Source organism: Oreochromis niloticus, linkage group LG20, assembly GCF_001858045.2.
Source record: "Oreochromis niloticus isolate F11D_XX linkage group LG20, O_niloticus_UMD_NMBU, whole genome shotgun sequence".
Classification (NCBI taxonomy): domain Eukaryota; kingdom Metazoa; phylum Chordata; class Actinopteri; order Cichliformes; family Cichlidae; genus Oreochromis; species Oreochromis niloticus.
Window position 1 is genome coordinate 25,400,835 of NC_031984.2, and position 27,223 is coordinate 25,428,057.

Consider the following 27,223-nt stretch of genomic DNA (forward strand, 5'->3'; position numbering starts at 1 on the left):
TTCACCAATTAAAATACAAAGCAAAAGCAAATCAAGCGCCCCCTAAATTAGTGCCTGACCATGTGTCTGTATGTGCCAATCACAGCTGTTCCCTGCACCCATGAGTAACACTACGTTAAAAGGCAGATCTACAACAAAATTCAAATGTCAACAACATTCACCTGCTTGGAAAAACACCGCAAACTGCAGCATGATGAACACAGGACAAAGAAAACAAGGCAATGGTTGCTGACGTGACTCCTTCAACATCAGCTCATACATCCATAAAAGCAAGCCTGTGCATTGATCCAGCTCAGATTGACCAACTGAAGTTCAAGTTCAAGTTGGCTTTATTGTCACTTCAACCATATACAGTTTGTACACAGTGAAGCGAAACAACGTTCCTCCAGGGCCAAGGTGCTACATGCAACATAAATTTACAACATAAATTAACAGAAAAACACTAAACTAGCTAACTAGAGACAGGACAGACTGACCTAACATAAATTACAACATAAATTAACAAAAACTAACTATCTAACTAAAACTAACTATCTAACTAGATAGGTAGTGCAAAGGAAACAGTAAGCATACTTGGTAGGTAGGTAGTGCAAAGGAAACAGTAAACATACTTGGTAGGTAGGTAGTGCAAAGGAAACAGTAAACACACTTGGTATGCAGGTAGTGCAGGAACAGTAAACATAAAAATATTGTGCAAAAAGAGCATTTACAGGTTGATGTGTAAGTCCAGTCTCAATGCTTTTGAGGTAGTTGAGTTGAGCTGAGTGATAGTGTGTGTGTGTGTGTGTGTGTGTGTGTGTGTGTGTTTATCAGTCCAGTCCCTTTTTGTTGAGGAGATGGATGGTTTGTGGAAAGAAGCTGTTGCACAGTCTGGATGTGTGTGCCCGAATGCTTCGGTACCTCTTTCCAGATGGCAGGAGTGTGAAGAGTGTGTGAGAGGGGTGTGTCCAATCAGCCACAATGCTGGTGGCTTTGCGAATGCAGCGTGTGGTGTAGATGTCTTTAATAGAGGGGAGAGAGACCCCGATGATCTTCTCTGCTGTTCCCACTATCCGCTGTAGGGTCTTGCGGTCTGATATGGCACAGTTCCCAAACCAGGCAGTGATACAGCCGCTCAGGATGCTCTCGATAGTTCCTCTATAGAAGGTGGTCAGGATCGGTGGTGGCAGCTGGGCCTTTCTCAGTCTTCTCAGAAAGAAGAGACGCTGTTGGGCTTTCTTGTGCAGGAAGCTGGTGTTGAGGGACCAGCCGAGGTCCTTCTCTAGGTGGACGCCCAGGAATTTGGTGCTGTCGACAATCTCCACAGAGGAGCCGTTGATGCTCAGCGGTGAATGGTCGCCTCGTGTCCTCCTAAAGTCAACAACCATCTCTTTTGTCTTGTCAACATTCAGAGACAGGTTGTTGTCTTTACACTAGTCCGTTAGCCTCTGCACTTCCTCTCTGTACGCTGACTCGTCGTTCTTGCTAATGAGACCCACCACGGTCGTGTCATCAGCGAACTTAATGATGTGATTTGAACTGTGTGTTGCTACACAGTCATGAGTCAGCAGTGTGAATAGCAGAGGACTGAGCACACAGCCTTGTGGGGCCCCAGTGCTCAATGTGGTGGTGCTGGAGGTGCAGTTCCCAATCCGTACTGACTGAGGCCTTCCGGTCAGAAAGTCCAGGATCCAGTTGCAGAGGGAGGTGTTCAGGCCCAACAAGCTCAGCTTTCCGATCAGTTGTTGGGGGATGATCGTGTTGAATGCTGAGCTGAAATCTATATACAGCATTCGAACGTGTGTGTCCTTCTTGTCCAAGTGTGTGAGGGCAAGTGCAGTGCAGTGAGTGCAGTGGAGATGGCGTCATCCGTTGAGCAGTTATGGCGGTATGCAAATTGCAGTGGGTCCAGTGAGGGGGGCAGCAGGGTCTTGATGTGTCTCATGACGAGCCGCTCGAAGCACTTCGTGATGGTGGGTGTAAGTGCAACAGGACGGTAGTCGTTGAGACAGGACACAGAAGACTTCTTGGGCACGGGGACGATGGTGGTGGCCTTGAAGCACTTGGGAACGACGGCACTGCTCAGAGAGATGTTGAAGATGTCGGTGAGAACATCTGCCAGTTGTTCAGCACATTCTCTGAGCACTCTGCCTGGGATGTTGTCTGGTCCAGCAGCTTTATGTGGGTTGACTCTGCGTAGAGTTTTCCTCACTTCAGCAGTAGTGAGACACAGCACCTGGTCGTTCGGAGGAGGGGTGGACTTCCTCGCCGCCACGTCGTTCTGCCTGTCGAACCGAGCGTAGAAGTTGTTCAGCGCATCTGGGAGGGAGCCGTCACCATCACAGGCAGGTGATGTCGTCCTGTAGTTAGTGATGCTTGTAAGCCCTGCCACATGCGCCGTGTGTCGCCGCTGTCCTTGAAGTGGTTGTGGATTCTCTGGGCATGTGCACGCTTCGCCTCTCTGATGGCCCAAGAAAGTTCGGCCCTAGCTCTACTAAGCGCCACCTTATCACCCGCTTTGAAGGCAGAGTCTCAGGTCCTCAGAAGTGCACGCACTTCCGCAGTAATCCACGGTTTCTGGTTGGGTCGTGAGATGATGGTCTTGGAGACAGTGACGTCATCGGTGCACTTGTTGATGTAGCTGGACACTGATGACGTGTACTCCTCCAAGTCAGTGAAGTCACCGTAAGTTGCAGCCTCTCTAAACATGTTCCAGTCAGTGCTCTCAAAACAGTCCTGAAGAGCAGAGGTGGCTCCTGCTGGCCAGGTTTTCACCTGCTTCAGAACCGGTTTTGAAATCACCAACACAGCCGCATTCCATTCGGCCGAAGACAGTAAGAGTAACGAAGGCTTCAATAACATTGTCAACACACTGGACAAAAGATACGTTATTATCCTAATTATTTTATAAAGAGGCAATATGAGTTTTATTCACATCCATCATGCAGGTACAATGAACGGTGTATATGAACAAACGCATATTTGTCTGCAAATGGTAGTTTAAAGAGATTAAAAGGAATGTGACCTCTTGATTTAATTTTGTGTTTTGGTACAGTTTTAAAAAAAAAAAAATATATATATATATATATTTCTTCAAAGAGCTGCACTGAATTTAAGTGAATGAGGAGAAACAATTTTGTTTCTGTGCAGAGATTTGTACAGATGTGAAGATGCTGAACCAGTGTTCTGTTTATTCACTGCAATATTGGACAAAATGACTGTGATCATCATTTTAGCCATAATCGTGCAGCCCTAACCAGCACTCTTATCTTCTTCTGTGCCATTAAGCGTCGAAGCAGCTTGCGTGCCAGACCTGTGTGACCTTGAGACAGTAAAAGTAATACGAGACAGCTCATACAGCTACTTGATTTGTCAGTTTTATTTAAGTTTAGCTTTTCCTCTTTGATTCAGTCATACAACAATTGTCATTTTTAGGTGTATCATTAAAAATATTTTTTTCCCTATGGATTAGTGAATAATTAGGTAGAGAGAGAATATAAAAATTCACAAACACACACACAGAGTGGAAGTACGCCAGCATGGAGCGTTCAATAAGGACTAAACATTTGATCCAGCAAACAGCACTCAATCTATTGGTGTGAGAGGCATGAGAGTTTATCTGATAATATTCATGTAAAGTGGTTTATTTGTTAAATAAAATTTAAGAAATTGCAAATATGGGGTTTTACTGCCAGCATCATCAACAGCAGCAGCAAAAATCGAAATTAACCGAAGGCTGACAGCCCATCAAGTTCGTCCACGTCCTCTCCCATGTTATTCATTTTTACCCATTTAGCTTGGAGCATCAGCCGCGTGTTTGTGTGTTTGCTGGAGTGAAAAAATTTGCGTCAGTCATGTTTCTCATTAGTTTTGCCTTCACTGCTGCTCTGTGCTTGTCGCCTTTGCTTCGATTCAGAGTTAAATAACTGGATTTTGTAAGAATCCAAAAGCAAACGCAGGTATAACTAACAAAGAGATTCACAAACGTATAGAAGTTAAAGTGGTAAGTCAATATTAGCCAACAAAGGTACGTCATGAGGAGATTACAGTGACTGTGTGACCAAAAGTACCCAAGAAGAAGCTGCTGAGGCAAAATTCAGCAGCTGGAAACTTTGATGAGTTTTTGGGTGTAAAGTATTTTGAAGAAATTCAATCGGCGTGTGCAGTTAAGAGCATTAACCGAGTGTGAAATTCATTGTCACTGGCTTGATCCCTGCCAAAGCTGCTGCTGCTGTTGCTACTTCAACACCTCGTCTTGTTGTAAGCGGTGCAGATTATCTAACAGCATTTCTTGACACTGTGAAAGTGGCAGAAAAATGTGGATAAGAGCAAAAAGCACAAGTGAAGGGATGGCAGAAACTAAATGAAACTTTAATAACCTTGACTCTTAGGAGCCTTGCATGTCCAGTGATGCTAAACGCCAGCATGTGTGTGTGTGTGTGTGAATGCATGTGTCTGTCTGGCATCTGTATACGTAGATGATGTATGTTGGCCAGTGCTGCAGCGCTTCGGGGGGGTTGTGCATGTGCTGAAAGCATTAGCTGCTGTCTGAGTGGGAGTGTGAAATCCATCTCTCTGTGGTGCTGCCAACATTCTGGCTGTGCCATCATCATCACTCGCATTAGTGCTGTTCATCCCCATGCTTTACAATGACTCATTATCGCTGATTTCACAGCAGCGATTTACAGTATTGTGAGAAAACTGAAGCATATCATTTGCAAAGATTGAGATTTCATTACTGTCTCGTTTAATTTTGGGGTGTGATCGGTGATTAATTATTGTATTGTGTCTGCATGTCTGCATCTGCAGTCCAAACTCACCAATGTTGGGAGCAACCAGCGCCACCGGGTTGAGGTAGGTGAGTTTCATGTTCTGAGCCAGATTCTTGGCGTACTGCTCCAGTAGCTCCGTCAGCGCTCCCGGACCGCCGCCTGGGATGTGGTTCTGACTCTGAGCGAGAGCACGCCAAAGCCCAGAGGTGCTCGGACCCAACAGCACACTGCAGCCTCGCAGGATGTTCTGGCAGCAGCGGAAGGAGAAAGAATTAATAAAAGCAGAAATAAAAACAGAAAAAGAGCCCATGAAGTATCTTCTCAAAGAAGCTTCTAAGGTGCTTCGCTGCACTGTCTCGGAGGACAGTGACCACACGAGCTTCACAGTTAATACCAACTGTTAAAAAATCTTAAATATTATCTGTCTGAGACTGTGGACGATAAAGATAGTTACACTGTTTTGTCCCACACGGAGGCAGACAGCTCCTTAAACACTGGTTAAAGACTCAAATAAAAGTTGACAGAGGACAATCAGCTACGATGTTTTCTGCCAACAACACTGAACAACACTGAGTAGTTCTGAGACTTTAAGGGAACAGATTATGTTGGTTTGCATATGACTGAAATGCTACTTGAAGCCTGCTGACACTGCACTCAAAAAATGTTTTGCCCAAAATGCATCCATCTATCCATTTTCTTCCACTTATCCTGTGGAACACCGAGGCTTTCCCAGGCCAGCCAGGGGATGTAATTGCTCCAGTGTGTCCTGGGTATGCCCAAGACTCGAAGTAATTTGATTACAATTAATTTCCCATGGGTTTTTTTTTTTTTTTTAAACATAAGTACAATGTGAAACATTAACATTAATGTTGATTGGTATACATTTGCACCAAACATATTTTCATTAATGAATATTTATTTGAATAAACACATTTTGTATTGTTGGATTTTTTGGGTGTGTGGTTCGGTTATGACAACCATTTTAATATTTTCTTCTTTTTTTTCCTTTTTTGTGAGGTGCACATTGCATCTGAAAGACATTATTGTTTGTATGATCTCCTGTAAATAAATAATTTATATTCTCTATATTTTTAAAAATCATTTATAGCCCATTCCTACAAAACTACTGTTATAGTGCTACTGATACAAAATTTCTTACACCTAAGTTATATAAAGGAAACTAATTTAAGGTTTTACAGTATTGAAGAGTTTACATTAAAAATAGTAAACAGGCAGGATCACGTTTAGTTTTAGCCAAGCTGACTGTGTGAAAACCTGCATGTCTTTGTAACAGCATAATTCAGATCTATAAAGGTGTCCCTATGCTTGTAGCACTGTTTTTGTTTTTTATGTTGTTGTTTTTTTTAAGATAAATAATGAAACACAATTTCAAATTGAACTGCATAATGATATAAAACACAAATTTGTGGAGGAAAGACAAAAGATAGAGGAAATAAGAGACAGCGAAGGCACACAGGGAGACAATTCAGACAATAAAGTTTAACAGAGGGAGAAAAATGAGGAATTAAAGGTCAGAACACGAGAATCTGGTTCTGGTTGAGCAGATGAGAAGTACGCTGCATCGTCACGCCGTTTGTCTGGCTGCTTTGAGCACAACCGTGTTAAAAAATCCAAGCTAAGTCCTGACCCCAATTAGAACAAGCTTCACCACTATCAGTGCTCCCATGTCATTTCTTTTTTACGGAGAATTGGTGACTATGGATGGAGGCCTCTTAGAGATTAGTCTGGACTGCACAGCCTTGGAAAAAGGGCTGAACAAAGAGAAATATCACTGGAAAAGAGAGAAGGAGAGACAGGGAGGATCCCCTGCAGTCAGACCTAATAAAGTACTGCAGTGTAATATATTGCTCTGGGGAGAAAAGAAAGGAAAAAATAACATATGACACAACCGTCAGGCAAACAAGGCAAAGTACATGCAGTGCAGCATAGAAAGAATGCATGAATTGTTGGGGGAAATGAAGAAAGATTAAAGAAGAGAATTTGTGCGTGAGTGAGTGAAAAGAGGAGAAAAAAGAGAGAATAAGAGAGATGAGAAGTCACAGGCAGAAGGCACAGAGGTAGGGAGGTGGAAAGTTGTGATGAGATGGAAAAATGAAGTGAAGAAAAGGATTGTTGGAGGTGGGAGAAAGGACAAAATGAACAATGTGACGGTATCATAAAAAATGGCATTTGTGCTCCCTTCTTATCATTTCACTGTCCGTTAGAGGTTATCGAGTCACGTACAGCATTACCTGTATGTGACTACAACTACTTTTGAAGATGACCTCTGTGCAGTAAGTGTTTCAGCACATGTAGTGAGAGATTCTGACTGCTATGAATAAATTATCCTCTGAATGAAAATGCTTGCTGTTCTCTTAGAAAACACGCCCAGTTAAACCTCCATCTGCACTTAGAGAAAACTGGAAAATTGAAAATTGGAAAATTGAAAAGGGAAAATTGGCGGCTCTTGAGCTCAACACCCGAGCGTGCCGCGAGACCCCGTATAAACTTTATTGAAAAGAAAGGGGGTGAAGGGGGGAAAGAAAAGGAGAGTGAAATCGAATAGAGGCCACGGATGACGGGAATCCAGAAAGAGAGATTGACAAAGGCAGCATGGATGACTGGTTAACATATCATTCTTGCCACACAGAGAAAGAAAGAGGGGCTACTTTTTTTTTGCAACATGCAATTTTGAAAAATTGTCTTTTTCAATTCAGCTCTTCGGCGCTTCTTTCGCTTCATTTAAGAAAAACTACAAGTACATTTTAAAGATTCTGTCGCTGTGCTGTCACGTACTTGACAAAACGTGAGCCCCAGCCGTCTCCTATCAGTACAGCAGCATTCAGATGGATTTGATCACAGCTTGAACATGAAAGGTTTTCATCTTCTTTCGTTCACTACTACATACCTGATGTGAAAACTCTACTTTCCTCCCTGCTTTCCTTCATCTCTGCTGAAGCCACGGGGCTCTATTACCGCCGCTGGGTTACTATAGAAACCGTGTTCGGCACTACCTGTTCATCTTGGCCTAATAGCTGCTGTTGTTTAAAATGATGTGTCAAGTATTATCAGATATAAATTTTATATTGTTGAGAAGAAAAAAAAAGGGCAGCCTGTAGCTTCCCTTCAGTGATGCCATAATAAACCACAAGCTACCTCATTAACTCCAGACGCAGGCAGCACAACTATTTTACAGCTAGAAGCCGAGGTTACGAGTCAGGTGAGCCGGGCTGACGACAGCCATTAATGTGCTAATGTGGCAACACACCGTATAGCGGCTTTGTGACACTACAAACCAGCTAACCAATCGCAAAGCCCTAATGGCCGTGTTTCTGATTTACTGTCAGGTTAAATGAAAGGACAGGCAGGAAAAGGTTTTTGTTTTCACTCACTCTAGGACATCATTAATGCTGCTGCTGAGTTGCCATAGCAACTGTCTCTGAGTGTGTGTGTGCGTGGATTGTGTTTGCTAAGATACCTTTTGAGTGCCACAACAAATTCACATACACAGGTTTAAGACGACTTTATAAAAAGAAAGAAAAGTGAAGGGAGGATGAAGTCTTACTCCAGTGTGTTGCCGTGCACTTTCTGTCTCCTGGCCACCAGATTTGTGGCTCAGATGTAACAAAAAACCAGCAACTTAAACTAGGACTAGTTCAAGCGCGTTATGCAGAATCAATGGAGTAACAAAGCAAATGTCAGTGGGAAAACACTGGGGGGGGATTGCATTACAGAACTTTAACATCTAAATAGGCACAAGTGACATTTTGTGCTCAGACTCTGGGAGAATAAAATACAACCACTCACTTTCTACTGCTCATGGTTACCATCGGGTGGCTAAAAATCCTCCCTGTTAGCATGAATTATGAATCGCATCCCGGTGTCAGCTGTGGATACTGTACTAGAGAGAGATACATCTTTTTATTGCCCACTAAGGTCCCTAATTAAAGTGAATAAATCACACCCTGGCTGAAACATTAAAAAGCTGGAGCCAACTCATCAGTTAAAGACATAAGAGGGAAAAATGTCGTGAGGTTTCCATTAATAACCATGAGAAAAATCGCTTGTTTCTAGCAGAAATCCCACATTATACTTTACGACTCCTACAACCGTTTGAGTGACGTGGAGAGAAAACGTTCCAGCAGGAATTACAATTTAAATTCACCTCATGAATTAAAATAAGTGTAACTACCGCAGTAAAGTATTATAAGCGAGTGAGCTGTCAGTTTCATGTCAGCAAGCAGTTTGGAAGGCTGAAGCTAGCAGGAGGGGGTCCTGCATTCCTGGATTCTTCAGCCACTTACTCGTGATGTATGGAACAGGAGCTCATTCCTTGTCAGCTGAGTTTGATATATAAGCCTAAATATTTATGGCAAAATAAAACAGAGATGTCTGGTTACCGCCTTTATGTCAGAATGCCAACAATTTTTAAATGATCGCCTGTCAGCTGGTGCATCCTCAGCTGAAGGCGTCGGCATCAGGTAAAACGAGATCCTGTCGGTTAATATGCGGAGATGACGCGCTGCAATACTTCACGAGTTACTGTCACCACATCGCCATAGCAACATTACTTCCAATTTCTGAGAAAAGACATCTCGTTGTAATATCTAGTCACTGGGTCTGTACCCCATAATGGTACAGTGTATCAATCATAGCTAGAGTTTTAAATAACAGCAGCTATTTTACGTCCTTTGGGAGATTCTGTACAGATTTGTAGTTGCTAGCGGCAGGAGTATAGTAACGCAAAGTCCGCATCATTCCAGATTTTTACTCACAACTTAATGTTTTATTGTAATATTTAATTTTGCACCAAGAGAGCAGAGATTATTAATAATTTCTCATCATATTCATGAGGTCATTTAGAGTAGTAAGTTGGACGCTTTCCTTAGTGATCCGCTTGTTAAGTTACACTTAAATCTATTGACATACTGATAAAAGCTGCCTATAAAATGAGATTTAGAAAAACTTCTGATTTTCACACGTAAAAACACCCCTTACTTTTACACCTGGATTCTTCCACCAACCTTTCACAGCTTGCACTTCATCTGTATTTTAAACAGTCCTGCTTTCGCCAACATCTGCTCAATGAATGCAACATTTTATCAATATACCCAGAAGTTGTCCTTGAACTGCTCATGATGGTGTTCGCTGTATTGTTTGTATCGTCTGTGTGAATGCTGCTTTCCACACTTTTTCCATGACGTCACTTAGATTTAGATCAGAAAGGATGAATCATCAAGAACCAGTGAACAGCCCCTGTTAATGCAAAATGTCTTCCTTTTTTCACAACACCTGCCTCCTCATCACATCTCTCCTCCCCAAGTGCTGATACATCAGTGTAAAATACACAGACCCAAGCAGAGTGTGTCTTTGTAAAGACTATAAAGGAATTTTCAAAAATATGTCGTTTTTACCTCGTTGAAGTACGCGTCCTGGGTGGCGGTGAGTCCGAAGCCGCTCTGCTGGGTCTCAAATGTAAGGAGGCGTGACAGCAGCCGCTCAGCTATCTGCAGGTCATTGCCATAGAGCCGGGTGGTAGCCTCGGTTACATCACGGAGCTGGTGGGCAAGCTTCTTCTCCATTATGGTGTTCAGCTCTGTCTCGTTGCGCTCCAGGGAATCGAGCTGCACAAACATCCAGACGCAGGAAAAATATTTATTGAATGAATGAAGAGATTTAATGCCAGATGACATATTTGCATGCATGAGCATTTCAGCTGTCTGTCCAACAGGCAAATCTGTCCTTGAATAATTCTCAGACTGAAGAATTACTTCAAGACAGGAAATAAATTGGAAATCTCCAAGAAAGCGTTCCAGCTGCATATTAAAAATATTGGTTCCTGTTACTGTTTAAAAATAAAAAAATAAAATTAAAAACCTAATTGAAATATTCCTGCAGGAGAAATTTTGATTTTAGATGTTTAGAACTAACTTTTAATGATTGGAGTTAAAAAGTGAATTAGTTATTGTATTACTGTCATTAGCGGTCTACGTACAGCAGCACTGAGCTCCACAAACGGAGGTGAAGTGCAGTTGTAAAGGTCCGGCTCCAGCCAGCCTCTCTCCACATCACAGTGTCTAATGGCAGCACCTGCAAGGAGCAGAAACATGAATATTTTTAAATGTCTCCTCACAAGGACTTGGCATGAATAATCAATGTGTTTGAATGCACTTGTGTTAATGTATACGAACCGACAGAGCCTTTGGGGCAGGGCACCGCGGCAGGCAGGTTGAACTTGGTACGTGGCCACCAGATCCCCTGAGTAATGGTCTTTGGACAACCATCATAAATGACTGCGGGAGAGAGAACACCAATTAAAATCCTTATCAGCTCAACAACTTTTCCATTTAAAATCGTGACAAAATATGACTCACGATGTAAATAAATTTTTTAAAAAGTTACTTTTGTAGAAAATGAAAATGATTGTGAGAGAATAAAACAGCAGCGTCTCACTAAAAGAAGTAATTACAAGTGGAGACGCTGGAACTGACAAAGCTGCACAGAGCAGGGAAAAAAGGGAGAGAGAATCAACTGGAAGCTGTTAAATAGACGATGACTATAATTAACAGTTTCTTTGTGTCTCCGGGCTCAGGCAGAGGCTTGACAAACATGACCATTTTTAAAAAGATGGAACAGCGGAGAAACGGGAATCCTGTGATGACACAATGGAAGGTAAATAGGGTAAAAGCTCAGAAGTGGCTCATTATTGTCATTCACATGTCTTTGTCTCTACAGATAATTTAGTCTGAAGGCTTTTGAACCCATCTTAAAAATTATACACGTTGTTTAAAGTCATCTGTAGTTTGCCACCAGTCTACTGACAGTCCCACAAAAGATACACGGACGATGAAATTGTTTTGACAACTTTTGGGAACTACGACTTCGCAGAAAAGGTTTAATACTAAATCCAACTCGGAGCAAAAGCAGCTGATTTTTTTCATTTATTTGGTTCGTTTTTATCAATGGAGCCGTGACAGTGACACACTTTAACATAAAGCAGCTTTAAGAACAAATCGTCTTCTACGAGTGATTCGCTCCCTCACACTAATATTGCCTTCAGGCAGAGTTTTTGGAATTACTGAAGTTTTTTATTTATTTATTTGATTTTTTTCACCCGCAAGCGGTGACGCCTGAGATGTGATACGGAGCTTCACATCAGCAGATGAATGAATGAGTGAATGATGTAGCCCCCTGTTGTGTAAACAGGAGTAATCTCAACAGGCAACAGTGAGATGCAAAAATATGACAATAAACGCACACACAGAGAGAGTTCAGAGCCCCCACTGGTGCTCGCTTCTTCTTCTTTTTTCTTTTTTTAAAGAAAATAAGCTAAAAATAAACAAACACAAATTACAAACTCAGTTGACCTGCTTCTTTTTCTCACCTTCACAGCCTGAGTTTGTGACCTCAGCAAAAGGGTTGTCGCATGAGTTGCATTGCCGACCAATTACGCCAGGCCTGCACTGACACTGTCCTGACTCTGGGTCGCATGCCCGCGAGAAGGACCCCACTGGGTAACAGTCACACGGCAGGCAGGTGTCCGAGTTTCGGGGACGGAAGTGGAACTCCTGAATATACACATGGACGGACACACGAGTCTCAACCATACAAATTATCAGTGTGTTACAATTACATCAGCGTGCATGACTGTGAGATTTATACAGCGAATCAGACGGGGAGCTGTGTATAAGAGAGAGTTGAAGAGCATCAATGAATGCATTAGATTTGATGATTTAGTTTGCTCAGCTTGATAATACAGAGGATATTGTGTTTGCAGGTTGTTACAGCACCAAAACTTCCTTGTGATTGCTTTGATCGCTAGCAGATTGCCAAAGTTGTCTGTTGTCTTCCAAGTCTGGAAGACACTGAAGTGACAAAGAATTGTCTGTGTAGTGAAACTTGGAAGTAAGAATGTTCACCTTTAAAGCAAAAGCTGGCTCTTTACCTCTGAAACCAACACGTTTCAAAAGACACAACATTCTCCACTTTCTGTTTGCGTTGCACTCTTCACAGCTTAGCAAGTAGTTGCAGACAAGTTGGGATCTTCCCAACAGACTATGATTGGGTCACTCACCAGTCTCCAGGGCTGTGTCACTGCAATTTTAATAGTTTTCAATGCATCTGCCAGCTACCTACAACATCCACTTGCATCTGGTTGGGAATTATACATTTTTCCCTAGCAACTGGTGGTTGCCAGGCAGGTTGCCAGCCAGTGTCTAGGCCTATGTGAATGGGACCTAACTCTGCAGTATGGACAAGAATAATACCAGGTTAGAGGATGATGGTGCAGGATCACCAGTGTATGTAATGTAATTCTGAACGACTTCTCAAAATAACTGTTAATGTATAGAAAGATAAATCTATTAAGATGTCATTTTAAACCTTACTTTAAGATGTCCACTGCAATACTTGCTTCGACACGATTGGCACGTAGGCTAAATGAAAGCATTGTTGTGTTACCACAACAATGAGAAGAATAAAATAGCTTCAAAGTGAATCTAAGTTGTTGTTAACTACTTTGTCCGGGGTCAAATCAACACGGTGATCAGCTATAGAGAAAAGGCACCACATTTCCGACACACTCATTGTTTATGCCACCTACACACTACTTGCCAGCTGGAATTCAATATAGAGATTGTTCAGTTAAACCTCCCAATTTAACCCTGACCCCGATCTGTGATCATGTGTGCTTCATGTAGCCACGAGGTGTGGATTTAGGGGAAATCACACAGATTAAAGATTATCTTTAGGATTAAAGCCTAGATAAAACAGGATTCAATATAGCAGCTACAGAAGAGGATATCAATGCACGTGTATTTACAGATCGGAAATTTCAATATCTATAGATAATCATCATATCGTGGTTGCTGTTGTCTAAACATCTGGATAGCCTATCAACCTGAGTGTTTACTGGGTGGTCTGCAGATGATCAATTTACTAATTAGGTATTTTTAATCCAAACAGCATAAATTTTAAACATGACAATTTTAAATATTCGGTTTTATACCAAAAGTGCTGTAATGACTTTTTGGGCAGCTCCAGGATTTAAGTAATACAACAACTACCCATCCATTCATCTAATTTCTTAACACTTTATCCAGCTTAGGGACTATGGGAGGAATATCCAGAGGAAACCGACACACCCAGAGGAAAAAAAAGTATTTCTACTACCTTTCACAACATCGTTGTATGCACTTTGTGTGTTTCTCCTGGTTACCTTGCACTGACACTGTCCGCTGGTCTTATTACAGTCAGGATCGAAGCCTTTATTGGTGTCACAGTGGCACGGTCCACAGGTTGGAGATCCCCACCAACCCCTGGGACACTGATGATCAATCCTACACGCACACAGAGACACAGAGTCATTAACACAAGATAGATCAGATAAAAGAGAAAAACACCAACTGAGCAACACAGCCTGTCAAAAACTTTTAATCGCTCTTCAAAGGATTCAACGTTCCCTCTGATTTCCAAATAATTGGTGGGAACAAAGAGATGAAAGAAAAAAGTATGAAATGAAGGAAGCAAAGGTTGAACTGGGAGAAAATATTAATACTGACATGTGGAGGTAGATGTACAAACAAAGAATTTGCACTTTTGCTGAGACACAGAAACTAGATATGATTATACACAATATATCGATTGGCTTTTAACAATAAGGTTTACAAGGTGCATTAGACTTCCTACACAGCCACAGACTTTAAATGTTTCTTATTACTGGCACAGCCACACTTTGAACAGTCGCATATTATAACAGGAAAGCCTCCTTCACCCATTTAAAACATTTATTAAGTTCATTGATTCGTTTTAAAACCTGTTTTCTCAAACTACTAAACTGCAACTGAATTTCAACTCCATAAAAATAACTTTTTTTATGTTCACTACACTTCTCATTTGCTCACATCTCAGCTAATGTGCTTTCCTCCTGGTCTCTAATGTCTAGCGTCTAATGGTTCACTGAGGAGATGAGTGCTTCTCGCAGTTAATGCAGACTGTTGTGCACATCTCTTAATTGCACCTTGTGGAAAGTCTCGGAGAGCAAAATTCAGATGTGAGTGATTTGTAACTGAATATCAGGGTTGACTCTCCCTGTTGTGTATTTTTGGCAGCTTAAATGCAAAATACTTTGTCTGATCATAACTCAGGGTGCACAGAAACAAAGACAGGGCCTTAAGCGGAAGCTGCTCCAGCTGTGCTTTGATGAATATATGCCTTGTAGGGGTCTTTCCTAAATGAGAAATGTGTTCAAACTGGCAAGTCATTTAAGATTATTTTTCACGTTTGCTTTAAAACGGCTAAAACTTTTAATTTTTAGAGGTTAGTCTGAACTTTTGTTCTATAGGAACTGGCTCATTATTGTGACATGGATATTGGTAAGCTGGGCTCATTCATCACCTGGGAAATACACGTATGCTTTTAACATTATCGCTGCATTGTTTTGCAGGGAACCATTACTAACAGACCTAGAGCAGCAAGATTTACCTTTGCAGAAACCTTCATGCAAATAACTGTCAATCATCGCCCAAAGTGACGATGACTGACAGAAGTAGTCCTCTATAAAATATAACAAGCCCACTATGTCATTTCACTCGCTAAAATAAATAGAATTTTAAAGGTACTGAGGCATAAAAACCTGAACCTTAAAATGGTATAAATCAGCAAATCTGCAAATAAAAGAAGCCATAATATAAAATGTCGATCCATTTCTGATGTTATCATCCTTCAGTGCATGGTGACAACTTAAAAAAGAGGTACACTCGTGACCACCTATGGTTAATGAGCCATATGTGTGTGTGCACGGATATGACTTGTTGCATAATCTTTGCAAAATTATTATAAATCCAGTCTTAATGCTGATTTAATTTTCATACAACTCTCACTGTCTGCCAATCAAATATATGGAAACTCTACGATATTTCATTTGCAGGTGAAAATGTGTGTCTTTGTGAAAAACATACACACCAGATCAAAGATGTTCATCTGGGACAAAAGCTCACACAATGAGCAGCTCATGAGATAAATCTTAAGCTGTGTGGATTTCACAGGCAGGAAAGAGGCGCGGGGTCAGGTCAGGGTCACGCTTACTTCACACAGTTTAACATAACCACAGATAACCTCTGAGTGTGTGTGTTTTGACTTGAGACTCCGCTCATCCCACAGTGGATTACATGGAACGCTGGAGATGTGGGGCAACAAGGCTGAACTAAAGCTACCAAGACACACACATAACTGAACAGAGTTTAAGTGGGCTAGAGACTACAAAGAGTTGTAGTCTGTGTTGGCACCTCGCAGGTAACCCGAAGTTCAAATGTTACATCAGTTGTGTGGGCGTTTGCCTTTGTACCTGTGCTGGCAGTATTGCCCGTAGTGGTTGTCTCCACAGTCACAAATGTATCCATGGGAAGAGCTGGGCTTCCTGTGGCAGTGAGCCTCATTCTCACATGGATTCAGATGACAGGCGTCAGTGCAGCTTTTCCCATAATAACCTGAGAGACACAAAGAGAGATGTCAAAAAGCTTCAGCAGAATAAGAAAACTTGGTTCTTAAATGTTTTTTGTTTTGTTTTGCAGGTTATATTAAATAATATTTTTGATTAAATTCACTGGACGTGTATCTTCCACCTGAGCAAGTGGCACATCCACTATATGGACACAGGGAGGAAGTCAGTAAGTAGGCTGATTAACCCTCAATTTTATTTGCTATAATAACTTATAAAAAATTATCAGGAGATTTGTTATGCATATTTAAGTGGGTCTAAGAAAATATCCATTCATCCTTCTGCCACCTAAATATTAACACTGAGTATGTCCAAGTTTTATTAACATTAAAAACTGATTTATTTTGGAAACAATCGTCTACAGAAAAATAAAGACAACCTTACTGTGTAAAGAACTTCCCTTCCAAGTAATTTGATGAAATAAAAGCAGAACACAGCAAACACTGAGATCTTAATATGCAGGACAGCGCTGCGTCTTCCATCTGTGTACCACACATAATAACCTGTCAGCTCGCAAGTAAACATCTCAAACATCAAACAGCGATTATCACAAATGTCATTCTCCTGACGCACTTCGGCTGGGTGAGCCACTGGAAAACATGCCGCAACGGTGCATTGCTACACTGTCATCCACTGAAACACTAACACAGCGCTTCCTCCTTTTTTCTTTTTTGTTTTTTTTTCGAGTTCAAAACAAGTACAAGAGTAGCATCAAGAAAACATTCCACTTGCTATACAGCAATATATATGCACGTCAGGTATGAAGGAACCACGACATATTGATGGGAAGTAGGCTACTGGAACAAAGCATCCATGGACAATGGCTGATAATATAGAACTGATGCAGAGATGCTATTATGTATCACATATGCCGACCCAATGAGAACTATGGATGGGCAGAAAGCCAACATTCAAACTCACCAAGAAGTACCTGGTAATAACCACACGTGTCACCATCAAGTGCAAAATATACCACTGTTCACACTGCTGTTCTGCATAGGCGTCAGTCCCGTAAGCCTGTTCATCACTAAGACTGGATACAGATATAAATTCAGGACTGGAGTGACCATCAGTCACCTCACACTCACCAATCCTCCTCATCAGGATCGATAGCGAGGACATCAGGATGCCATTTAGCCTGGATAAGTGGGTACATTTTGGTAATTTTGGCCAAATGGTAATAAAGAGAAAGAACACTACCTGGACTGAAGGGGTGGAGCCACCAGAAGGAGGAACAGCAGATATATGGGACAGCTACAAGTACCTGGGTATCCTACAATCCAAGGGGAACCATGATAAAGATGCACAAAGGTCAGCCACAGCCAAATATCTCCAGAAGATAAGACGGTTTTAAAAAGCCAGCTGAATGGTAGGAATAAGATCCAAGCCATCAATACATACTCCCTACTGCTCAGCAGATACCCTGCTGTAGTAAGAAGCTGGCCACAGGACGAGAGAGATGCCACTGATGTGAAGAAACAAAAACTCCTCACAACCTGAAGTCCAGCACCCTGAGGCTCTATGAGCACTGCAAATGGTGAGGGTGAGGATAAGTGAGTGTCAGAGGCACAATCCAGAATGAAACACAGAGCATCTGTGAATATATCAGGCCCCCAAGAAGAGCTGCTCCAAGAACGCCTCAGGCAGCTGAAGACAGACGGTGAGGAACAGAAAGAGGAGCAATCTACACGACCAAGACCCTGAATGGGATGAACCACTGACAAATAGAGGAAGTGGCTGACATCAAGAAATCTCACCAGTGGCCAGAAAAGGACAGCTAAAAGGACAGCACAGAGGCTCTGATCACGGCAGCACAAGAACAGGCCCTAAGCACCAGACGCATAGAGGCAGGAGTCTACCAAAGCAGATAGGACCTGCAGACTGTGCCAAGGTGCCCGGAGACTATCCCACACTTAGTAACAGGATATTTACTGTATGTGGACCTTGTGTGTGCACTGAGGCACAACCAAGCAGCTGAGATAGCGTACAGGAACATCTGTGCCACTATGGACAACAAGTCACATGCAGAAAAACTAAAAACAAACTGATTTTAAAAAAATATAATGTCACTGGAAGAGAAAGTGTAAACGTCTCTTTTTCATAACAGCACAGAAATGCGCTACATAAAAAGCAAAGACAGTACACTTCAACACAGCTGAACAAGCCACTTCAACAACACTCGCGCACACTCCCAAGGTATACTTGTGTGCAGCATGAGGAACGAAGCCGTCATACACTTCAATGCAATCCCGAGACACTCCACACAAACACACCCGCCTCTTATATGGTAATACAGGCCAGCACATAAAAACCCCTCTTTAATCTAATGACTAAAGCTGAGCGCTTTATGCATATTTTGCGGTGTATTGAGCACAAATAGTGAAGGCCTCTCACCTAGACCTCCTTTTAAATTAAAAAGAGCATAATTGTGCTATTTAGTCATTTAATAGGGGGATTTAAATATTACAGGACTACACAATGACAAAAGAATCTACACTCACGTGAAGCCAGAAATAAAAGCAATGAATTTAAAATAAAACATTCCACAGACTCAAATGAATAATACAAAATAAAACTAAGATTTGCCTGTAATAATTAATAATGAATCCAACTGATACAGCTGGGTTTTTCCTTCTCAGGAGATTCTCGTCTTCTACTGTGGAGCCACAGAAAAATTTGCCAATATTTTATTATTTCAGGTTTCATTTACTTAACATATATTTTTGTTTAGCAAGGTTGTTGTTATCAAATATACAGAAATAACATGTAAATGCCAGGATTTCTATCTAACGAGGTAGCACAGACTCATGCCTTTATTGTATGTGGACCTATCGTGCATTTGTTTATGGCTGCCGTGGGAATTAAAGGTCTTTGCTACTTTAGGCATGTTAATTACTAATAAACACAACGTGAAGATGAGGCTGTCATAAACCAAGGTTTTAGAAATTCTAATTCTTACCTGACAGCATGAGAGAGTCAAACAATTTGTCCTCACCAATCAGTCATGATTGATTGCTTGTACAACATAAACACAGACAACTTGTTTTCATCATATTTTACCCAGAACTCCAGACCGATCAACAAATCTCTGCTTTCACCTCGCGTCTTAAGCCAGCTTGGCTTTCAGGCCCTCTTTTTAATTTACTGGCACAGAACAGAAGGACATCTCTGCAGATCGAAGTGTGACTGGCTGATGCGTGCATGCAGCTTGTTGAGGTCTGCATTCCTCTCAGCGAAGCAGACAAACATGTGCAAGGTCTGCTTTCACTTGTCCGTCTAAAGAAAATACAGAAGGCCCTTTGCTTTCAAGCCTGTGGCCTTGGCTTCTGCTGGTACTCAGTATTCATTTACACCAGCATTCAAATTAATCTTTTTTCAGCAATTGCATCGCCTTCTAACTTTTTCTGCTCTCTGTACATAATTAAACCCAAACATGCTATATAATAAAAAAAAAAACCCAGACACAAACCCAGCTTCATCTCCAAACTTCACACAGTGAAGCTAATTGCAGCCATTGTTCAGTTTCCAATTATTCATCTCACAATTTCTTTTAACAACAAATGCACAAAAACATTGAGCCTATTTTCTGTCTTCTCCACCTTTAATTTTATTGTTCTCCACGTCTGTTGCTTTCTCTTGAACACACACACACACGCACACAGAGGTACACACACACGAACACTCAATCATCTTCTATAAGCACTATACATCTTTACAGTTTCACCATGGCAACAGAAAAAAGGGAGACGACAACGGCCTTGGCTGTTTTCAGACGCTTATAATGACACTGGCCTTCTCGACACAACACGAGAGCGAGGGAGAGGCTCGAGCCTGAAGAACAAAGAGTGGTGTGCGTGCGTTTTTCATCTTTCGCAGTCAGGGTGCAAGAGTTTGTTTGAAAAGTTGTGCTTCTCGAGCGCTACACACATTCAGCGTGACTCACAGCTTCGCGTCCGACTTTCCTGTAACACAACATCAGCTTGACTTCTCCACATGACTACAATCAGGAAAGACCAATGAGTCATCTGTTCACTGAACCGTCCATTCATCCTCTGTGTATCCAACTGTCTTCTCTGACAGTGGAAAGATTGTGCATGTCGAAATTTCCGAAACAAAATGCTCACACTGAGCGCCGAGTTCAGTAACTATGTGACAACAGCGGCTCACGATGAAAGAAAGCACTCGTTCAAATATGCACTGAACTTTTAGTTCGGTTTGTGCATCGCTGTTTTAGTTACATGTTTTAGCAGGAACTTTCTGTGCAAAGGCAACCCACTGTGCCCTGCTGCATAGCATCAAGAGGTTGACAAGCAAACACGACTGAAACCCCAGTGTCATCTCTCTGATCCAAACTGGTTGTGGAACAATGCCAAAAACTGAACCGGAGCCAGGCGGATGTCAGCGTCATTTCCATAGAGGTCACATGATACTGCGTCTTTGAAAGTAAATGGCCTGTATTTGTATAGCGCTTTACTAGTCCCTATGGACCCCAAAGCGCTTTACACATTCAGTCATCCACCCATTCACACACAGGTTCATACACTGGTGATGGCAAGCTGCATTGTAGCCACAGCCACCCTGGGGCGCACTGACAGAGGCGAAGCTGCCGGACACTGGCGCCACCGGGCCCTCTGACCACCACCAGTAGGCAACTGGTGAAGTGTCTTGCTCAATGACACAATGGCCGAGACTGTCGGAGCCGGGGCTCAAACTGGCAACCTTCCGATTACAAGACGAACTGCCAACTCTTGAGCCACGATGGCCCCAGTGCAGCTTAACACAGTTAAGCTGCCGTTTTGTACATTTAAATTCTGTTTCATTCGCTGCATGGTGAACTGAATGAATCAGACTCTTACAGTTATCCTTACTCTGGTCATGATGTTACCATCATAAACTTGGGATCAATCAAACAACAAGTCAATTAGTTCAGTCATTTCAGTTGTGGACCCAAAAGCATGAAGCTGTGTGTGAGAGTTTGATTCACTGCTAATGAGTTTGTATTCTACTCTTTGTCTCTTTATTGATTAAAAATAAAACAGACTCTCTCTACTCTAATTCAGACATACAGGGGATCTTTAAAAAGGACCTCCAACTGGCATCAGTGCGACCTCCACCATCTTACTCAAACTTTCATTGGAGTATTTTTTAACCATGATTAGACATCTAGAGAAGATCTCCACCCAATAGTTTTTCAATGTAGAAATATTTCCTGGGTAAAAGAAAGTATCAAGAGGAGGCCATGAACACCACACACTGACGTATGGCCAACCCTCTAGCTACCCCACAAAAATCAATGAACAGTTGTTAAAGTCATTCATTTCTCCTTTTCTATCAGAGCTTTCTGCAAAACCTTTTCACCATGCTATTGTTCCCACAAACATACATTTCAACAGTGACATCAACTATTTAACTTGACTTTCTTGAGCGCTTCATCGACTAATTAACACTAATGACGAAATATTCCAGCAATCAGTGTTTTCACATCATCTGAAAGTGTTACAAATCTAACTTCCTGCTCTTTCTTTTGATGCGTTAACGAGCTAACGCGTTGACACTGTGCAGCCCCACGCACAGGGCGATCCGCGTAACTCGCTAACAGAAATCTTTCGGTTATGGCATTAACGTCATTTTAACAAGATTAACGCTGACAGCACTAGCTATAAGTTATCAAAGTGCCTATAGTGATTTGCTGTAGGCCTAAGAACTGAAGGATCACTTCCTGTGTTATCTTTATGCACCATGCAAGTAATGGTCTCATAAAAATGTTCTGGCTCTGCTGCTGAAGCAAATACTTTGCTGCAGATGTTGCTGCTGATTTGGAGATCTGGAGTCAGAGCTGATGTAGTATAGCTATTTTAAACTGCTTTTACACGTGACATTGTATCCCCTACAGACATTACTCAGTGTCATGATGTTATTACACACTTTATACCTCCGAGCCGCAATCATTTCAGAGATATTTTTGATTAAAGAAGTACACACTACACAGCACATGCAGTGCACCATTCATTTAGTTATATAACCTGTATGTTTTTTATTTTGATATCACATCTGATCAATAAATGACACTTCCAGTTGAGGAGTCATTTGTCACAGAGTGCAACTTTACCCTGATTCAGCACCCTGAGGATCTGGCATCTACTATAGGTTAGAGCACAGGAAACTACAACTCGAAGCTCATACATCTCCACCACTTTTCCCAGAGGCACGGAGTTTAATACACTGCAGCTGCACACCACGCCCAAACCAACAACCTCACACAATGTACTTCCCCCGTCAAACTCCATTTAAAGAAATATTTATTTGGCACTTGTTTACAGTCTCTAACAACTCGGCAAAAGGCAAAAACACGGATGAATGACTCCCTGCTGCAGTAAAAGCAGTTACAAGAGTTCTCGTTCTCCAATTGTGTTTTCTGCATATGATCGTGTTGGCTTCTAAACAGTCCCGAGAACTCAAATGGACATAAATCAACATGGCTGCAATTTTTCATATTAGATCTCATTTTTCACAGCGGCCAATTAGTCTGAAGCAGCTGGCAGCAACACGCACATAAAGTCATACTTGCTGTATGCTTTCTCACAAACACACGCACACACACACAGACAGTGAGGAGATGAGAAGGCAGATATCTCCTTGCTTCGTCATGCAGAACCTTGTTTCAGTGTGTGTGTGATTGACAGAGAGGCGGTGTGTTTCTTCTAGGAGGCCTTTTGCAGGTCAGATGCGCTGTCAGTTACACGAGACCCATTAAGCTAGCTTCAGCACCAGGGCAAAACACACAAACACACACATGAAAGGGAATTATTCAGAGTGCGCATCTACTTCTTTCTCCCTCTGCCGTTATTAAACTTTGATTTGTCTCTAAGCGGCATTCATTCTATAACAGTCTCAATTTTTAATGCTCATTGTGCTGATGAAATGTAATGATAATGAAAGCGCATGTGTGTACAGTAAATAAGTGCACGCATATTAAGTTAGTGGAAACGCTGTGTGTGTGTGTGTGTGTGTGTGTGTGTGTGTGTGTGTGGTAATGTGTGTGGTTGAGTCTCGGTGTGAAGGCATCTGTGTGTGTGATGCTCCAAGTTAATAAGTCAAGGTGTTAGCATTAGCTTGCGGGCTGGTGCAGGATGCTACAGGGATAGCAGTGCCTCTCTGCTTCCTCTCCATGCTGTCAAGGCCTGAGGCTGTCTCACTATATCCTCCTCATAGTCACAAACTGACTCCTCTTTCACTCCCTCAAGCATCATGAGCATTTTCATCACTTTTTCTTTCTTGGATAACTTTTCATCACCTACTTCTGCCTTCTAAAAGTAGCTGCTGTGGTAGCAGTCTATGCGGAAGACTTTGGAGTGTTACACCTGATGCTCTTTCCTGTATTTTTTTTCACAGGCGTGGGAGGGTGTAAGCTGCTATGTTTATTTATTTATTTCTTCTAGTGTGCTGACACAAGTCTGACCTAGCAATCAGGCATCTTCGGCTAAAAAGCACGACATACCACCAATCTCATGAATCTCATTTCAAGCTTGCTGCTTTTCCTTACAAAGCAAAATCAGTCTGATATGTGACAACTGTGACCCATTTTGCTTGTCTGTTTTTAAAGAATATAATGGCAATCTAATCACATACTATACTTCTACAGAACAGCACTGTTAGCGCTGCGTTATAACAAGAAAGTCCTGGGTTTGAATCTGCTGGCCTGTTGGGGTCTTTCTGTGTTGAGACTGAATGAATCCCCTTTGGCTGCTTGTGTCCTCTCAAGGTGATTCAAAACTGGCTGATGGATGTCCATCTCTCCAATTTAGGCCTGTGACAAACTGGCAATCTGTTGCAGAGTCTCCCCCAAACCCAAACTGCATGAAGCCCCATTCTCACAGACCTAGAGATTCAACAACTATATGGCAACCACCAGTCAAAGGGGAAAAATGGTAATTCTCTGACCTGTAGGTGAGTGATTGCTGTGATTGTGCTTGTCTCTGTGAAATTTGCAAAATCTCTATCATTCAGAGAACGTTTGTCTTAAGTGAAACTAGTACCGTTCGCGCAACTTTTGCTTGCTGAAGACAAATGTTTTCCATTCTCTGTGTTGCACTTTTTCCAAGTTTCACTACAGCAGAAAGAGTTAAAGGTGAATGTCTGCAGACAAGATGGCACTTTTCATACATACGATGGGTCCCTATGGGAATCTGCTAGAAACCAAAGTGATCACATGGAACCTTTAACAACCACTTGCAAACTAGTCAAGGAATCCCTGACGGGGTCACCAATCAGTCTGTAGGCCTGTGTGACAGAGGACTAAGTGGTTAAGATAATGAATGAATGGACAGATGGATGAGTTTTCTCCATGGGTTTCACTTTTCCAGTTAGTTTTGTGTTGTAACCATAAACTGGATATAAAAGTGTACCATTTAATTTGTGGACTCAGGTTTATCACTTAGATGAGGGAGTAAAGCTTAAATTCACTACACTGAATTTTGGCTAATGAAAAAAAACAGGAAACAAGAAAACTGAAAAAAAAACATTTCATAATTTTGATCCTTTAACAAATGAGTTACAAGAAAAAAAACACATCAGTAGATTTTTCATTAAAAAATGCTTTAAACTTTGTTTTCATATTGTTAGGCTTTGAACACATTTTTTTTCTATAAAGAGAGAAAGGTGCCCATCTATCATTGGGTCTACTGGCATTGACCCGTATGTGGAACCAGCCTCAAGTGGAAACTTGTTGAACTTGAGTTTTTTTGCATTTCAGCCTCAGCTTCACGTCTCAGCCTTAGAGGATGCTGCCTGATTATAATTTACTGTTTCTGTCGCTGTTTGCTTTACATTACAAAAGTTCTTCTTAATCTGAAAGAAATATTTGAGTTTTATGACAAAAATGAAGAGTATAGTTTTTCTACATGTACAGAAAAAATCTGAAGAAATATTGAGGCAGATTCGAAGGCAGGTGACTAATCTCAAAACATGGATAGGCAACTTTTGTCTTTCTTCTTTAATGGTTCTTTTTCTGCTAACTTGCCAGGCAGTCTTTTGCATCCTCAACCCTTTACCCATAATATAAATAATCTCTCTTAATCGCCTCCCGTTCAGCTGCCCTTACATGTTACATCAATACTTTTAGAGCTGAAGGGCTTCTGTTGCATGCACTGCTGCTAACTGCTAGCTCCAAATAAATATCGAATATCACTCCTTACGCTGTTCTTCTTTCCTGCTTCTCTCTCATGTGTGCAGCTGTCATGTTAATTTTCTCTCAAATCTAAGTGCATCCCTGTGTACGTATATTCCCAGACGTGTCACTAGTGTTTTCAGGCTGTTTGATTTGACTTTCTCACGCCCTCTTTTTTTTCCCTTCTTTCCTCCAAACTTTGTGTTTTTCATTTTTTTTTTACACTATTTCTGTCACCTGCCTTTTTCTGTTCATTAATCATTAATATTTTCACTCTCTTTGTTCCTCCTCTGCATTTTTCATCTTTCTATTGTTTTTTTCCTCCCTGCTTCTCTCTATACAGTATAGACTTTCCTTACTCTCTCCTCTGTCTCTTTACTTCTCCACCCCTCTCCTTCTCTTTTAATCATATTCTTTTCCTCCACATTAATTCCACCTCATTATATTCACCTTACTAAGGAGCTTTTGGAAGTTAGCCTGCAGTCGGTCTCTTTCTCTTGGTCTCAGGTGGATGGGGACTCATTATGCAAACCCAAATATCAGTTTAACCCAGTTACAGCACTGGGAGACACCTACGCATATGGACACATTATAATTACTCCCCTTTTTTGTTGTTTCTCAGTAAGCCAGCTTCTTTAACCTTTTACTCTCAAACCTCAGCTATTTTACATTGAATGCCTACAATGGTCAAAACTTTAGACCATTTTGCCTGGCTCGGAGGCTAGGCTAGGCTAGGCTAGGAAAATACTTTTTGGTGTGTTACATTCTGTCTGTTAATCTATTCATTTTACAATAATCACATCACATTAATCCTTTTTAGCATTTTTTTAGTTGTTTTCTGGGGGGGAGGGGGGTACTATTATTATTAGTTGTTGCAGACTTGTTAAATGTGTTAATCTTCGTTTTAGGTGTTACAAATTCACATATTTCTGTGACCATGTTGCCTTTTTCTGTAAATGTAAGACCGTGGGTGGAAAAAAAAATGCATACTGCATTTACCAGACGTTGGTTAAGGCAGGAGATGGGACAAAGATGGTGAAGCAATCTTAAAAAAATTTTTTTGGGGGGGGGGGTCATTTAGGGATGGGGGGAGCATTATGTCGCAAAATAATCTGGCTGTAGAGAGAAAAAAAAGTGATGCCACAAAAAGCTACCCACTGCTGCAAACACAACATCAACGCTCTCTAATGGCACACTAGAGGAAAAATATGATGGCAGCCTCACTGCAGCTTCGCAGACCAGTTACAAGCAGATGCAAAGACTAACTGCAACACCCTCAACGTCTGCACGACCACTTTCAATCAATGCACAGGTTGCACGGTGGGAAGCAGCCTGTCTCTACATAATCAGGGCCCGACTCAGATCGACTGCAGTCACTCTCATACAGATTGCCAAGACATCTGCAATCAGTCTAAGTCTGTCTGAACTGAGGAGTGCAACTTGTCAGCAACACATCTCTTTGCATTATAGGACTCAATTTAGCTGGTTGCTAACCGGCTCTACTTACATCCCTATATAAAAGCAAGGTTGCCAAGTGTCTATATAATTTTTCAGGTTAATCATCTTTTTCGTAGCAATTACGTCACTATTTGTGGAGGAATTTCGGAATTTCTATTTCAGATCTATGGCTGTTTCTGGCTGGACTCTGAATGTGAGTAGTGAATTTATGTACATGTGGACGGTAACAGATTTGTTTTTAAAAATGGCTAATAACTGGAGACCCCCATCCATCACACTACATGTTAGTTCACATCTGTAAATGGACGTCTCTATATTTCGCTTCAAGCTCAACTACAAAGCCCACACCAT

General features: G+C 41.6%; 1 protein-coding gene across 2 annotated transcripts in view; it reads right to left on the reverse strand.

Moving 5' to 3' along the window:
* The window catches only part of celsr3 (cadherin, EGF LAG seven-pass G-type receptor 3), a 120,136-nt gene that overhangs the window by 30,381 nt on the left and 62,532 nt on the right, over positions 1 to 27,223 (reverse strand). For both annotated transcript variants that reach the window (XM_013271144.3, XM_019350003.2), the window contains 7 exons: positions 16,096 to 16,237; positions 13,969 to 14,089; positions 12,136 to 12,319; positions 10,943 to 11,044; positions 10,747 to 10,841; positions 10,166 to 10,375; positions 4,800 to 4,998 (listed from right to left, as the gene is read on the reverse strand). In XM_013271144.3, coding sequence (XP_013126598.1) covers positions 4,800 to 4,998; positions 10,166 to 10,375; positions 10,747 to 10,841; positions 10,943 to 11,044; positions 12,136 to 12,319; positions 13,969 to 14,089; positions 16,096 to 16,237 — 1,053 coding nt within the window. The remainder of the gene's footprint in view (positions 1 to 4,799; positions 4,999 to 10,165; positions 10,376 to 10,746; positions 10,842 to 10,942; positions 11,045 to 12,135; positions 12,320 to 13,968; positions 14,090 to 16,095; positions 16,238 to 27,223) is intronic.